Genomic DNA, 17,466 nt, shown 5'->3' on the forward strand with positions numbered 1-17,466 from the left:
TGGATCGGGCACTTAGGGAGAAATTTTGCGGCGGTGTAACTTAAATCGGAAGATTTAAGTTGCGCCCGATATTTGTGGATTTGGCCCCTAGACTCTGCAAAATGTTCCCACTCTTCTTTGCAGACAGGGTCAAGTTCAGTTAAAGGAGTTGTAAAGGAAAACATTTTTTGCCTAAAATTAATGTCTGCAAGGTAGACAGACAGAATAGTGTAAAGATTCTGTTAAAAAACAAGTAAATACCTATTCAATTCCTTCATCTATATCACCTCCAGCGTTCTAGTTTCTGTTCTCTCATTCACTTCCTGGTTTGCATCGCTCGTTCATGTAAGAACTACATTTCCCAGTACGCCCAGTAATTCACACCTCCTTGAGGTCTCTAACACGTAGAGAGCGTCCTGCCACACAGATGTAGTTTCCAGGAGGGGGGTGAGCACGTTACTGACCACCGCAGTAAAGCCTCCCATTACGGTGGTGAGTAAAATCAGACAAGCAGGAAGTGAACAGAACAGAGAAGAAATAGAGCAACTTCTGAGCAAAAACGAACAATGAGGAAGTGAAAAGAGGAATGTCTGCAGGTAAAGGATGCTTATTATGAAAAACAAATTTTTCCTTTACAACCCCTTTAAATTTGATGGTGACCATTTATGGACTACAGTCTTCAAATAATTCCACAGAATTTCAATGGGGTTCAAGTCTGGGCTTTGACTTGGCCTTGCAAGGACATTCACCTTTTTTTTCCTTTAACCGCTGTGTGGTAATTTTTGCTGTGTGCTTTGGGTCATTGTCATGTTGGAAGGTTAACCTTCTTCTCATTGACAACTTTCTGGCAATGGGAATTTTCCTCGAGAATTTGATGTGATTTTGCCCCATCCATTTTTCCTTCTATCCTGACAAGTGCTCCAATCCCTACTGCAGAGAAACTCTCCCCATAACAGGATATTACCACCTCCATGCTTTACTGTTGGAATGGTGTTATTTGGATGGTGAGCTGTATTGCATTTCCACCAGACATATCATTTGGTGTTGAGGCCAAATAATTACAATTTTGTCTCATCTAAAATCGAGTCTAAAATCGAAAAAAAATGTCTATGGTCACATAGAAGCAACATTTTGGAGCAGCTAAAAAGCTCTTTCGTTAGGCATAAGGGTCATATTTCTGTAAGGAGTTCCTCTGAGGCCGAGTACTCACGAGCAGACATGTCCGATGAAACCGGTCCGCGGACCGTTTTCATCGAACATGTCTGCCCGGGGACTTCTGTTCGATGGCTGTACACACCATCGAACAGAGGTCCGCGCGTAAACAATACGCGGGGCGTGTCCGCGGTGTCGCCGCGTCGATGACGCGGTGTCGCCGCGACAATGACGCGGCGACGTGGGCGGCCTGCCTTTAAAATGCTTCCACGCATGCGTCGAAGTCATTCGACGCATGCGAGGGATGGCGGGCGGCCGGACATGTACGGTAGGTCTGTACAGACGACCGTACATGTCGGGGGGACAGGTTTCCAGCGGACTGTTTTAAAGCAAGTCCAGGAAACAGTTGTCCGCTGGAAACCTGTCCGATCCGCCCGAAAATGGTCCGCTCGGGCCTACACACGGCCAAACATGTCTGCTGAAACTGGTCTGCGGACCAGTTTCAGCAGACATGTTTGGTCGTGAGTACGGGGCCTTAGAGCTCTACACTGATACATACATAATGTTCCCCTAGAATGATCTGTCTACTATTTGGGTCTTAAGTCTTCACAATGGCATGCTCTCTGTGAATACATCCAGCGACCTTTCTGCTGGTGGTCCTATTCTTTTCCCTTCAACATTCCCAAGTATGCAGTGGCGGCTGGTGCTCAAAATTTTTGGGGGGGAGCAAACAAACAAAAATAAAAATAAAAAAACAATTGCAGCCTCACTGTGCCCATCAATTGCAGCCACTGTGCCCATCAATTGCAGCCACTGTGCCCATCAAAGGCAGCCACCGTGCCCATCAAATGCAGCCACTGTGCCACTGTGCCATCAATTGTCACCAGTGTGCCATCAATTGTCGCCACTGTGCCATGCCATCAATTGTCGCCACTGTGCCATCAATTGTCGCCACTGTGCCATGCCATCAAATGCAGCCACTATGCCATGCCATCAAACGCAGTTACTGTGCCATCATTTATTGTCACTGTGCCCATCAATTGTCACCACTGTGCCACTGTGCCATGCCATCAAACGCAGCCACTGTGCCATCAATTGTCGCCACTGTGCCATCAATTGTCACCACTGTGCCATCAATTGTCGCTACTGTGCCCATCAATTGTCACCACTGTGCCATGCCAAACGCAGCCACTGTGCCATGCCATCAAACATAGCCACGGTGCCATCAATTGTCGCCATTGTGCCATCAATTGTCACCACTGTGGCCATCAAATGTCACCACTGTGCCATGCCAAACGCAGCCACTGTGCCATCAAACGCAGCCACTGTGTCATCAATTGTCACCATTGTGCCCATCAATTGTAGCCACTGTGCCCTCTAAAATGCTGCCAGATTGCCCCGCCCGGCACGTACCTTTCTGGGGTCAGCCATCGTCCTTCCACCGTCCCTCGATGTCTTGTCCCGCCCTCGATGACGCTTCAGCCAATCAGGTTACCGGTAACCAGAACCGATGAACCTGATTGGCTGAGACGCCTGTCAGTGGTAACCAGGGAATGCACCCCCTGTGCGTCCCCTGGTTAACTATTTGGAAGTCTATCAGAGCCACTTGCTCTGATAGACAGTTCCACACAGCCAACCAGCTGCCGTTATTCAGGGGGCCGGGCAACAACAATACATCGATTCAGGCAATGCATGAATCAATGTATTGTTGATCAGTGGCGGTGCAGGAGAGAGAGGGGGCGGCGCTCCTGCGCCCTCTATGGACGCACCGCCACTGCAAGTATGACTGTCTTTTCTGGTGAGCAAGTTCTGATAATAAGTTCAAAATAAGACAGCTTCAGTTTAGTCATTGGGTGACCTTCTAGTGAAAGGTTGGTTTGGATTTGTTAAAGGATCCATAGGAGGAAAAGTATTGATGTATTTAGGATCTAAAGGAGCATAGGATCCATGCTTTCCTAGCTGTCCACAATATACTTATAACTCTAAAGGCCCGTATACACGATCAGATTTTATGACAATAATTGTCTGATGGACGTGTTGTGTTGGATAATGCAACCATGTGTATGCTCCATCAGACAATTGTTGACGGAATGAACGACAACAAATGTTGGCTATTCATGCTCACCAACTGTCTGACAATAAATCTGTTCCGTCGGATTATCCTATAGTGTGTACACAAATCTGTTGGATTAAAATCCAAAGTAACAACACGCATGCTCCGAACCAATGCTAAAGATCAGACAACAATAGCAGAAGTTGCCCAAAGAGCTGAAAAAACACGTGATTTGGTGTATGTTGGATGAAAAAGTTCTGCCGTCTGTATGCAGAACAAGTTCACGGCCAACGCCTTTCGGACAAAAATCCACGGATTTGTCCAATGGAAGTCCGGTCGTGTGTACGACGCTTTAGTCAAAATCAGCACACCAAGGCATCAATACTTTTCCTGCTTCTTCATTATCCAGCTTTGACATTCATATAGAGTAAAAGAAAATGCTATAGGCTGGACAATTCTGATCTTTGTAGTTATAGACATTTCAGTACTCTTTGTAGATCTTTTGAAAATAACACAGGATTACAGCGCTCAGGAAGTTCATTGAGGACAATCAGCATGAAAAGTAAACCAAGGATGTGGTGACGGCAGCATTTCAGAAGTATTAAAGTCCATAAATATGAATACAAAAAGTCCATGCAATAAAGATGTATTCACTGGGCAAATTTCATCAGATAACCAAGGGCTGCTCTCCAAGAGTGAAGTCAACTCGAGCAAACATAGAAAAAGAAAGACAGGAAAAAGTGCTTTTTCCTGTCTTTCCTTTTCTATGGAAGATCTTTTTAAGGTCTTTTATACTTGTTTTAGTTTAACCACTTCCCCACCGAGCCATAGTAAAATGACGTCGGTAGGGACCTTTCGTCTTTCAGACTGGACGTCATATGACGTCCTGTCTTTTCCGGCCGCTAGGCACCCGCGATTACCCGCAATCACGGCAGGACCATGGATCTGTGTGTGTAAACACACAGATCCATGTCCTGTCAGCGGTGAGGAGACCGATGAGTGTTCCCAGTACAGAGGAACACACATCGATCTCCTCCCCTTGTGAGTCCCCTCCCCCTACAGTTAGAACACACTTTAGGGAACATATTTAACCCCTTCAGCGCCCCCTAGTGTTAACTCCTTCTTTGCCAGTCACATTTACACAGTAATCAGTGCATTTTATAGCACTAATCGCTGTGTAAATGTGAATGGCCCCAAAAATGTGTCAAAAGTGTACGATATGTCTGCCGCAATGTCACGGTCACAATAAAAAAAAAAAATCGCAGATCGCCACCATTACTAGTAAAAAAAAAAAAAAATGCCATAATTCTTTTTCCTATTTTGTAGACGCTAGAACTTTTGCGCAAACCGATCAAATGCGCTTATTGCATTTTTTTTTTTACCAAAAATATGTAGAATACGTATCGGTCTAAACTGAGGAAAAAAAACGTTTTTTAAAAAAAAATAAGATATTTATTAAATAAAAAAGTTAAAAATATTGTGTTTTTTTTTTTTAAATTGTCGCTCTTCTTTTGTTTATAGCGCAAAAAATAAAAACCGCAGAGGTGATCAAATATCACCAAAAGAAAGCTCCATTTGTGGGAAAAAAAGAGTGACAATTTTGTTTGGGAGCCACGTCGCACGACCACGCAATTGTCATTCAAAGTGCGACAGTGCTGAAAACTAAAAATTGGTCTGGGCAGGAAGGGGGTGAAAATGCCCTGTATGGAAGTGGTTAACAGAACATCACAGTCCCAAGGGCACTACAAAGCAATGTATTTTGCTTTGTTCTGTCCACCCTGATAGGGAATTGTAAATCAGGTGTATGGACTAGTGGTTGTCCAGCTAATTGCCAACATTCATACCACCTGGAAGCTTCTGATCAAGGGTGTAACTATAGCCATAGCAGACTGGGTTGAGGCCCAGAATAGTGGCCCATAAATCTCTAGCTGGATAGGAATGTATGCAGGTAGCAATAACATTTGGCAAATACATTTGAATAAAATATAGCTTGAAAACCTTATATGAGGAGTTGCCTTAAGGCCCCTTTCAGACTGGGGCGGGAGCTGCGGTGGCGGTATAACGCCGCTAAAAATAGCGGCGCTATACCACCGGAATTGCCGCGGGTATCAGCCGCTAGCAGTGCGGTATTAACCCCCGCTAGCGGCCGATAAAGAGTTAATACCACCCGCAATGCGCCTCTATAGAGGCGCATTGCAGGCGGTATTGCCGCGGTTTCCCATTGTTTTCAATGGGAAGGAGCGGTGAAGGAGCGGTATACATGCCGCTCCTCTCACCGCTCCAAAGATGCTGCTGACAGGAGATTTTTTTGTCTCCCGCCAGCGCATCGCCTCAGTGTGAAAGCCCTCGGGCTTTCACATTGAGTCTGCAGTGAAGGAGTTTTTCAGGCGCGATAGCAGCGCTATTTTTAGCGCTGTACCGCCTGAAAAACTCCTCAATGTGAAAGGGGCCTTAATTACCGTATATACTCGAGTATAAGCCGAGGTACCTAATTTTACCACAAAAAAAAATTGTAAAACGTATTGACTCGAGTATAAGCCGAGGGTGTGAATGCAGCAGCCACTGTAAGCGGAAAAGAGGGTCAACAGCCCATTTGCACACCTCACTATGGCCATTGCAACCTCACTGTGCCAACCTCACTGTGCCCATTGCAACCTCACTGTGCCAATCCTCACTGTGCCCATCGTCACTGTGCCAATCCTCACTGTGCCCATCGTCACTGTGCCAATCCTCACTGTGCCCATTGTCACTATGCCCATCATCACACATCGCTGTGCCCATTGTCACTGTGCCTGTCATCACTGTACCTGAAATTGAGAGTCTGCAGGCATCCATTCAATGTTTAAAACTAGCGGTATCCACCTGGTTCCTTCCGTGATAGGCAGCTGACACAGTTCCACCTATCACAGATGTTCTCTCATCCTCTGACTCAGTTTCCCAGCAGACACTGTGTTCAGTGTTCCGCCAATCATGGACGTCCGAGGATGAAAAGGCGTCCGTGATTAGCGGAACACTGAACACAGTGTCTGCTGGGATGGCTGAGGATGAGAGAACGTTCGTGATAGGGGTTTCTCAGCAGACAGAGTTCCGCCTATCACAGAAGGGACCGGGAGGAGACAGCGAGTTTTAAACGATGGACGCCCGAAGCCTCTCAATACTTCCAGGTACACTGACTTGAGTATAAACCGAGGGGGGCTGAAAATCTCGGCTTATACTCGAGTATATACAGTATTTGTTTTTAGGGCCTTTCACACATTCTGATAGGCCACTTAAAGCGGAGTTCCGGCCACAATTTCACTTTTTAAATATAAATACCCCTGTAATACACAAGCTTAATGTATTCTAGTAAAGTTAGTCTGTAAACTAAGGTCCGTTTTGTTAGGTTGTTACAGCATTTAGACACTTTATAAAATAGAAATTGACTGGGGCCATCTTAAGTGTGGGCATCATGAAGCCAGACTGTATGACTTCCTGGATTTCAGCCTTGCAGATCTCGCACATGCTCAGTGCTGCACAAGCAGTGTCAGATCAGGTTTCAGCACCTGTGCTGTCGAAGTCACATGATTCTTTGAGACTGGGGAGTGCACAGACTCCTGGAAAGTTACACCCACTACATTCCCAGAAGTCTGTGCGGTGTAGGTTAGGAAGCATTAAGCACCTAGGTGCAGGAAGAGGGAAGATTAACTATTCTGCCTAGCAACAACACTTTGAAGGCATCTAAAAAAAAAAAAAAAATTGTAAAGGACTAATGACATTTTTTTAAAACTACTGATGTAATGTTATATTTATGGGTGGAACTCCACTTTAAAGTCATACAGATCAATTATCACTTTGAACAAAATGTTCACCTTGCTTTCTGACAAAAAGGCCCTTTTTTCTGACCTGAGAAATAGAAGATACCGTTTTGAATGTTTGCCATGGCATTTGTATAAACTGATAAACCTTGGCAGACTTCAAACGATGTCTGATCTCTGAGAGTAAGAATATACCTGTCATCTGTCACTGTCCAATTCCGCCTGTCACATACAGTATTATTACTTGACCTATTGTACAGTAAGATGATTTACATTATGAACCTGTCATTTGATTTCTCTCTAGTTGGAAGAGGAGGAGGCCAGGCAGAAGATGCAGAAGGATGAAGAAGAATTGAGGGCTGCAAGAGCCAATCTGAATGAAGCCAGGAAACAATATACAACCCTTCAAGTTGAGATTGATTCTCTCCAAGCCATGGTAATTCCTGAAATGATGACATATACTCATAGTAATGACACAGGAAGAATTGGGGGCTTTGGATCCTATATTTTTTTTCTTTCTTTTTTATTGTATCTGTTAGTTGCCTGAGAATACATTTGAATGCCTCCCTACCAATTCCACAGATAACCCCTCCCATAGATTAAGCCAGGGCCCTCCCTTTGTGGCCACTTACATTAGTTTGTCCACTAGGGAGCAGCACTGAAATGATACAGTAACCTAGTATCTATATTAGTCCTTCTCAACTTTTTAAAGGGTTACTAAAGGAAAAAAAAAAAATCTTTAAAATAACAAACATGTTATACTTACCTCCACTGTGCAGTTCGTTTTGACCCCGAGTGGCCCCGATCCACGTCTTCTGGGGTCCCTCGGCGGCTGTCTCTGGTCCTCCCCGCAAGAACTCACCACATTCATGCGAGAGAGCTCGCATGGTGATGAGTCATTGCGGGAGCGCTCCCGTGATACAGCGAGCGGCCATAGCTGCTCACTGTATCACTCGGCCCGCCCCTCTGTGCGCCGCGTCACTGGATGTGATCGACAGCAGCGCGAGCCAATGGCTGCGCTGCTCTCAATCCATCCACTCTAGCCAATCAGCGGCCAGGCTGAGCGGCAAAGAGGATCTCGGGACCGAGAGCGGGACTTTTGACGGGTAAGGTACGTAAAACAGGTGCCGGGGGGGGGGGGGCGGCATTATCAGATGTTTTTTCACCTTAGGCTGCATTCACACCTTTTGTACCGCGATTTGCTGTGACATAACGCGTCGTTTTTTAACCTTGTTTTCGCTGGAGGGGTGATTTACACATTGTCGGCTATGCCGAACGCTGAAGCCGCCTGAAAAAAAGGGTCAGGGACTTGTTTTGAGCTTCAGGCATACGGCATTTCGGCGTTCGGCGTGGAGATGTGAACCATCTCCATAGAGAACAATGTTAAATCACCCCTCCAGCGTATTTTGGGCTGCAATAGCGTCGGGCTTCAGGCGTTAAAACGCCTAGGTGTCAATGGAGCCTTAAATGCATAGATTGCATTAAGGTGAAACATTTTTTTCCTTTACAACTCCTTTAAACATGGAGGAACCTATATATACTATATTTGCTCAGGGTGCATTAGCATGAACAGTAGGCTGGTGAAAAAAAAATTAATGGGGTGTACTTGTCAACTACTCTATATAACATTTGTTTTTCAGTAGTAACAATCAAATAAAAGTGAAAAAAGAGAGCTATAGCCGCGCTGGCTGACCTATAAAATACAATAATGAACCAACACTAATATTGATAAGAGTATGATAATACCATACTAAATAAATTAAATGGTAAAAATATAGTCCCAGCCACGTGCATGTAAAGAATGTCCAATATTAGAAATCCATGAACATAGGGGTACATAAATGAAATGAAATCCGTGACGTTTTCCACCACCATATAAATGTGCCAACACCACATGGAATGTGCGCTTACCACAAGGCAAGCAAGATGAGCTTGGGCTAAACCAAGACAGGGCCTTTATCCAGGGGATATTGTAGAGCGGTAACTTCTGATGGACCAATGGATAGAAAGGAAGTATACAGCAACGTGGCTGGAGATCTCGATCATACAGGTCTCATATGAGGTGGTCAGATGTTACCAAAAAGGAGAGAGGAACTCACCATAGTGTAAATCCGATAAAAAATTGCATTTATTAAGATAAAATCACACTTACAGCAGTAAGGGCCCGTACACACCATAGAATCCATCCGCAGATAAATCCCAGCAAATGGGTTTCAGCGGATAGATCCTATGGTGTGTACACGCCAGCGGATCTTTTTCCGCGGATAAATCTCCTCTGGGATGGATTCCAGCAGATGAATATTTGCTGACATGCACAACAAATCCATCTGCTGAAGTCCATCCCAACGGATGGATCCGCTCGTCTGTACAGACTCACCGGATCCATCCGTCCAAAGGGATTCCCCGCACGCGTCGTAATGATTTGACGCATGCGTGGAATTCCTTATATGACAGCGTCGCGCCCGTCGCCGCGTCATAATCGCGGCGACGGCGCGACACGTCATCGCCAGAAGATTTCCGCGCGGATTTCAATGCGATGGTGAGTACACTCCATCGCATAGAAATCTGCGGAAATCTTTGAGAGGATTTATCCGTGGAAACGGTCCGCTGGACCGTATCCGCGGATAAATTCTCTCGTGTGTATGGGGCCTAAGATGAATAAAAGCAACAATTAGCCGGCCGGCTAGAGAACCCCCGTCCGCTCAGACACACAAACACGATGATGTCAGCACAACAATCAAGTAAAAGTAACAGTAATAATGTCAAAAAAGAAACTGAGAGTTAAAATTGTATTGTTTCCCTGGTGGTTAGTTGAAAAATGTCTCCTTCCATTATTAGCTGGCAGAAAAGTATCCCCTTACTAGAGCTGCACGATTAATCGTTAAAAAAATTAGGATCTCTAATCAACCCTCCGATCCTAATCAGCCATTGCCACGATTCTATGTAAACAGTGCAGAGCCAAGCTGTCAAAAAAAATAAAAAATCCCTACAAATGTTTATAAACATTCCTCAGCGCTGAGAGATAGGGAAGAGAAGAGATACAAAGTATCTTTTAGTTCTTTTAGAGAGTAAAGGTAAGAACTTTGATCTGTAAATTAGGTCAGCTTAACCATTTAAAGGATCACTAAAGAAAAATATATATATATTTTTTAAAATAACAAACATGTTATACTTACCTCCACTGTGCAGCTCATTTTGCACAGAGTGGCCCCGAATCTGGTCTTCTGAGTGAGTGACTGAGTGAGAAACTTGTATAGCCCTACATATGCGAACTGAATCGCCTTAAGGCGCTTGGTATACATTTCCTACAATTTTTTGCCTTCAGAATAGATGGGTTTTGAGTTTTTTTCTGAAGGCCTGATGATTCCCTTCCGTTCGAATGCTGGTTGGTAAAGCCTTCCATAGTCAAGGTCCTTGGACTGCGAATCTTCGTTCTCCTTTGGACTTGTATCGGGCCTTGGGTATTTGGAGTAGATTTTGGTTGGTAGATTGGAGGATGCGCTTTGGGTTGTGACATTTAAATTTTTCGCATAGATATTGGGGTGCACTGTTTTGTACACATTTGTGCGTCAGGCAGAGTGCCTTAAACGTGATTCGATCTTTTACGGGCAGCCAGTGAAGGGACCTAAGGGAGGGAGAGATTGATTCCATGGTTTTTTTCCTGTTACAAGTCGTGCCACCGTATTCTGGACGACTTGTAGGCGAGCAATTTGGTATTTTGGGAGTCCGAGGTAAAGGGCGTTTGCATAGTCGAGTCTGGAGTTGATTATCGTTCCCACCACGACTGCTATGTCTTCTTTTGGGATAAAGGGAACGAGTCTACGTAGTAGACGCAGCAGATGGTGGGATCTGCTGACTACTGAACTTATTTGTGCATCCATTGTCATGTCGGAGTCAAAAGTGACTCCAAGACTTTTGACTTTTGTGCTAGGGGTGATGGTTTGTCCCAAAATGGGCGGGGGCATCCATGTTGTCGTAGCGAGTTTTTTTTCGGTTGGCGTGGAACAGAAGAAGTTCTGTTTTTGAGCCATTGAGTTTAAGGTAACTCTCCGTCATCCAATTCTCTATCAGAGTAAGGCATTTCTCTAGTCCAAATTAATGATCCTTTTTGTTGCTGATACGAAAATAGAGTTGGGTGTCATTCGCGTAGGAATGGTAGAGTAAATTCTGGTTACTGATGATTTCGAGGAGGGGGCGGAGATAAATATTGAATAGTACGGGCGACAAGGGTGACCCCTGAGGGACTCCGCATGACACCGTGCGTTTTTCAGAAGTCAAAGGACCTAGTTTCACTGTGATCTGTTTTCCAAAAAGGAGGAGAACCAGGGTAAATCCGAGTCTGCCACTCTAGCTACTTCAGGTAGGCGGGTCAGCAGCAATTTGTGGTCTACTGTATCAAAAGCTGCACTCGGGTCCAACAGTACCAGAAGACAAGATTCTCCTTCATCTGCAGCTTTGAGAGCGTCATCCCATATTTTGAGAAGTGCTGTTTCCGTTCCATGACCAGGACGGAAACCCGATTTAAATGGATCCAGTAGTTTGTGGGTATCTAAATGGTGTTGTAACTGTTGCACTACTGCTTTCTCCATTACCTTGGAGAAGATGTTTAGGCCTGTGTATGGGACGCCGATGGATGCCGATGGGTCTTTGGGGTCGAGCCCTGTTTTTTTTAAGATGGGTTTAATTATGCCTTGTTTCAGGGAGGTCGGCACCAAAAGATTGGTTTATGAGGTGCGTGATAGCTGGTGCCAAAATATCGGCACATTCTTTCAACAGTTTAGTGGGAATAATATCATTAGGTGATGTACTGTCTCGCAGGGCACCAACGATATTTTGGGGTCCCTCGGCGGCTGTCTCGTTTTCCCCCCGCAAGGACTCAACACCTTCATGCAAGCGAGCTCGCATGGTGTTAAGTCCTTGCGGGCGTGCTCCCGTGATACAGTGGCGGCCATAGCTGCCGACTGTATCACTTGGCCGTGTCATTGGATGTGATTGACAGAAGCGCCAGCCAATGGCTGTGCTGCTTTCAAGCCATCCACTTTAGCCAATCAACGGCCAGGCTCAACGGCGAAGAGGATGTCGGGGGCGAGCGCGGGACTTTCGAGGGTTCAGGTAAGTATAACAAGGGGGGGGGGGGGGGTGGGTGTTTGGGCGTAGGAACCGGGGGGGATGGGGGGGACCCATCCCCCCCAGGAAATAATGCGGGGGGGACAGGTATAGTAAAATCCCCCCCAGGTTAGGATAGGGAGATCGTCCCCGGATCGCAGGCAGGGGCCGCCGAGTCCAACTGCGGTCACTGCTTTTGAGCCAGAGAGAGAGAGACTTGCATGTGATGGAGAGCCAGAATGACACAGTTGAGGTACAGGGGGGAGGAGGAGGTATATTTTACAGAGAGGGGGGAAGTTACAGTTTACAGAGAGGGGGAGGTATAGTATTCAGAGAGGGGGGGGGTGTTACAGACAGTTTACAGAGAGGGGGGAGGTATAGTAATGGGGAACAGGACTCTTATCTATTCATGTCATGTATTTACTCTGGCACTACCACTCTAACCTGCCACTACCACCTAACCTGCCACTACCACCTAACCAGGCACTACTGTATACCACCTAACCTGGCACTACCACCTAACCTGGCACTACTGTATACCACCTAACCTGGCACTGCCACCTAACCAGACACTACCACCTAACCAGGCACTACTGTATACCACCTAACCTGCCACTACCACCTATCCAGGCACTGCTGTATACCACCTAACCTGCCACTACCACCTATCCAGGCACTACTGTATACCACCTAACCTGCCACTACCACCTAACTAGGCACTACTGTATACCACCTAACCTGGCACTACTGTATACCACCTAACCTGGCACTACCACCTTACCTGGCACTACCACCTATCCAGGCACTACTGTATACCACCTAACCTGCCACTACCACCTAACCTGCCACTACCACCTAACCAGGCACTACTGTATACCACCTAACCTGGCACTACCACCTAACCTGGCACTACTGTATACCACCTAACCTGGCACTGCCACCTAACCAGACACTACCACCTAACCAGGCACTACTGTATACCACCTAACCTGGCACTACCACCTAACCAGGCACTACTGTATACCACCTAACCTGGCACTACCACCTAACCTGGCACTACTGTATACCACCTAACCTGGCACTGCCACCTAACCTGACACTTCCACCTAACCAGGCACTACTTTATACAACCTAACCTGGCACTACCACCTAACCTGGCACTACTGTATGCCACCTAACCTGGCACTGCCACCTAGCCTGCCACTACTACCTAACCTGGAACTATTGTCAATCACCTAACCTGCCACTACCACCTAACCTGCCACTACCACCTAACCAGGCACTACTGTATACCACCTAACCTGGCACTACCACCTAACCTGGCACTACTGTATACCACCTAACCTGGCACTGCCACCTAACCAGACACTACCACCTAACCAGGCACTACTGTATACCACCTAACCTGGCACTACCACCTAACCAGGCACTACTGTATACCACCTAACCTGGCACTACCACCTAACCTGGCACTACTGTATACCACCTAACCTGGCACTGCCACCTAACACTACCACCTAACCAGGCACTACTGTATACAACCTAACCTGGCACTACCACCTAACCTGGCACTACTGTATGCCACCTAACCTGGCACTGCCACCTAGCCTGCCACTACTACCTAACCTGGAACTATTGTCAATCACCTAACCTGCCACTACCAGCTAACCAGTTAATTTTTGCTAATACCATGTGGGTTAATTTTTACTAATGCCATGTGGGTTGATTTTTACTAATGCCATATGGGTTAATTTTTACTAATGCCATGTGGGTTCATTTTTACTTATGCCATGTGGGTTGATTTTTACTTATGCCATGTGGGTTGATTTTTACTTATGCCATGTGGGTTAATCTTTACTTATGCCATGTGGGTTAATTTTTACTAATGCCGTGTGGCCCATGTGGCCCATGGCATAAGTAAAAATTAACCCACATGGCATGTGGGAGTCCGAGTTTACTGAATAAGAATTTACATGGCGAGTAAAAATGCTGTCCCCCCCAGATTTGTAAGGGTTCCTACACCCATGGTTGGGGGGCCGGTTATGTCGGATGTTTTTTCACAGAATGCATTAAGGTGAAAAAAAATTCTACCTTTACAACCCCTTTAAAGAATAAGCTTTGTTTGACACGTGTTGCTTACAAGTTCAAATCAGTATTTTTTGCAAGAAAATTACTTAAAACCCCCAAACATGATATATATTTTTTAACAGAGATCCTAGACAATAAAATGGCGGTTGTTGCAATATTTTATGTCACACAGATTTTGCACAGTGGTATTTCAAACACAATTTTTAGGGAAAAAATACACTTCAATGAACTGAAAAAAATAAAATAAACAGTAAAGTTAGCCCAAATTTTTGTATAATGTGAGATATGATGTTACGCTACGAGAATCATGATCTTTATTGTAAGCAAAAAAATGGTGATTCTCATTTTATTCAGCTCTACCTCTCACATAGTTGAAAAGGGCTCCTGCAGACTGGTGATCAGATCCCTTACATTGGTGGCTTGTTTAGAAGGGTTCCTGTAAATTGGTGGTCAGTGAAGAGCTCCCTTACATTGGTGGCTAGTTCAGAAGGGTTCCTGTAAATTGGTGGTCAATGAAGAGTCGTCTTACATTAGTTGTCAGTTAAAACTTCCCTTACATTAAAGGTTAGTTTAGGAGGGACCCTGTAGATTGGTGTTCAGTGAAGAGTCATCTTACACTGGTTGTCAGTCAAGAGTTACCTTATATTGGTGGCTAGTTAAGGAGGGTTCTTTTAAATTGGTGGTCAATGAAGTCGTCTTACATTAGTTGTCAGTGGAGACTTCCCTTACATTGATGGTTAATTGAGAAAGGCCCCTGTAGATTGGTGACTAGTGGAGAAGAAGCCTTTTACATTGCTAGCCATTGGGAGAAGACCCCCTTACACTGATGGCCATTAAGGAAAAAGAGCACAGCTTCCTCTTTTGAGTGAAGTTGCGCTTCAATATGGCTGAAGTAAAGGAATATACTTGCACTTCTAGGATGCAGGATGCCAGCAGACTCTGCCAAGACATTTTAGGTGGACTGAACCTTTAAAATTAGTTCTAACTAAAATACCAGTATTGGAAGTTCTTCCACAGTCTAAAGATGATCTGATCAGTGGTTGAAGGATCTGTGATTTTCCACTAAGCAGTCATTTAATAAGCTCGGTCAAAAACATCAAGGCAGAAACCATCTGTTGTCAGGTTTGATCATGTCAAAGTAATTTAAGCTATGCATTCTCTGTGGGAAGTCTACTTAAAAAACTGTAGATTTTTCACATTTTAACAACTGCCAAAATGGAAAAAGCTGAAGAATGCAAGAAGCAGACTTTGCGTTGTGAGTTTGAAGCAGGGTTTAGGTTAATAGGCACATACTGTAAATTTGCAGCATTTTGTTCCACCTTTGGTGATCCCACTGCCCTCTGGCACATTTATCTGGCATTAATGTTATCATGTCACCCGGGCTTAGCGGTCATCAACCCTGTCCTCAGGGCCCACTAACAGGCCAGGTTTTATGTATTACCTTGGGGAGATGCAGTCTAGAATTCTGCAATCACTGAGCAGCAAATTATATCACCTGTGATGTATTTCAGTTATCTTGCAAACCTGGCCTGTTAGTGGGCCCTTAAGACAGGGTTGATGACCACTGCCATAAGGCCAGGGGCGTTGTTAGGCCCGGGCTTAGGGGGCTGAAGCCCTGAATGGGTTCCCGTAAAGCCCAGAGTCCCGGGCATTTAGCTAGCCGTTGTTAGCCCCGAGCACCAGGACCGTTCTGATCCGAGTGCCGCCGCACCGAGACCGAGTCCTGCCGAGTGCCGCCAAGCCGATTGTGGCCGAGTCCTGCCGAGTGCGGGCTGGTCCCGCCTTTTGGAGCCCAACTCCTATGATGGACGTCCCAGTGATCCAATGCGGGACCTGTGACGTCCATCATAGGAAGGGACTCCAAAATGTTGGGTTACAGATGACACATGCGACTTTGCACTAATACGTAAAAGTATATAGTAATTGCATGAGAGAGCTGGTGATGTCTCATCCTTTTACTGTGATCTATGAGAAACCATCCTTTAGTGTCACTCCAAGCAGCTCTCTGCCACCAAGGTCAAACACTGTAAAGAGTGAAGTCCATACCTATACTTTTGCTGTCTAAAAAGCTAACACTGAATTTACTATTGTTGTTTTAAAGGAGAGAAGTCTGAAATTCAGGCTAAATGCCACAGAACAGCACCATCAGAAGCAGCTCGAAGCATTGTCGGCCATCATTGTAGACTTAGAACAAGAGCTACAGGAGGTCAGAGCTGGGGTTAGGACTCAGATACAAAAACACCAGCTGCTTCTCAACACCAACATGAAGCTGGAGAAAGAAATCTCTGCATACCGAAGCTTGCTGGAAGGGGAAGAGATTAGGTAGGTCAAAGAAACTGTAATCCATCAGTTATCAGGGAATTACAGCAGTAGGGAATAGTCCTGGATCCCGCAAAGTACACGATTGGGCAACAGAAAATCATATGTATAAAATGAAGAGTAAAAGATAAGTAGTGAGGTACTCCATAACACTAGTTTGGTAGAGTTGTCTAACCCTGTTGTGCTTTCTTGCAGCTGGTGTTACTGCTTTGGGATCCCAAAAACAATTCCAGAGACACCAGTCATGGTCCTCATTCAAAAGTTGCATAGATATGAGCAATGGCCTGGAGGGCATTTGACCCTGTCCAAGTCCAAATATGATATGTTGGGCTGGTAGTCCAGAGTTTTGGATACAGTATGGAAGGGTTAACTCTCCTGCAAGTAATTTTTTTGTGTACCTTTGAGGACATTTTTCTCTACTTCCTGCCCCAGAGACACAAAAGGAAGTTAGAAGAAAGTGAGTGGAACTCCCATCTTGGCTGTCTCTGAAAAATGTATCCCACGTGGAAGATTTCCCTTTACCCTTAGTTCTGGCAACTCTAAAATGTTGTAGTTCCCTTCACTTTCTGTTAAGCCTCATAAACAGGATAAGAAAATCGGATGCAAAATATCGCTTTTACAACGATTACAACAAAAACTTTTTTCAAAAATGAGATGAGGAGGAGGGTGAGATTTGAGATTGCACTAAAGGCATAAGAAGACTTTGGGGTAGATTCAGGTAGATTTGCGCAGTTTTTACGGAGGCGCAGCGCACCGTTTTGCCGCTGCACCTCCGCAAATTACCTGCGCTACCCTTGATTCACGGAGCAGTAGCTTCGTAAATTGCGTGGGCGCTCCGGCAAAATGCCCGGCGTAAGCGCGCGCAATTTAAATGATCCCGTAGGGGGCGTGGATCATTTAAATTAGGTGCGTTCCCGCGCCGAGCGTAGTGCGCATGCTCCGTCGGGAAACTTTCCCGACGTGCATTGCGGTAAA

The 17,466-nt window shown here is 45.4% G+C and overlaps 1 protein-coding gene across 1 annotated transcript in view; it reads left to right on the forward strand.

The window, feature by feature from the left end:
- Positions 1-17,466, forward strand: part of KRT222 (keratin 222) — a 111,244-nt gene that overhangs the window by 64,690 nt on the left and 29,088 nt on the right. Inside the window, exons 6-7 of the mRNA XM_040331638.1 lie at positions 7,283-7,414; positions 16,274-16,494. Coding sequence (XP_040187572.1) covers positions 7,283-7,414; positions 16,274-16,494 — 353 coding nt within the window. The remainder of the gene's footprint in view (positions 1-7,282; positions 7,415-16,273; positions 16,495-17,466) is intronic.

This window comes from Rana temporaria, chromosome 12 (assembly GCF_905171775.1).
Source record: "Rana temporaria chromosome 12, aRanTem1.1, whole genome shotgun sequence".
Classification (NCBI taxonomy): domain Eukaryota; kingdom Metazoa; phylum Chordata; class Amphibia; order Anura; family Ranidae; genus Rana; species Rana temporaria.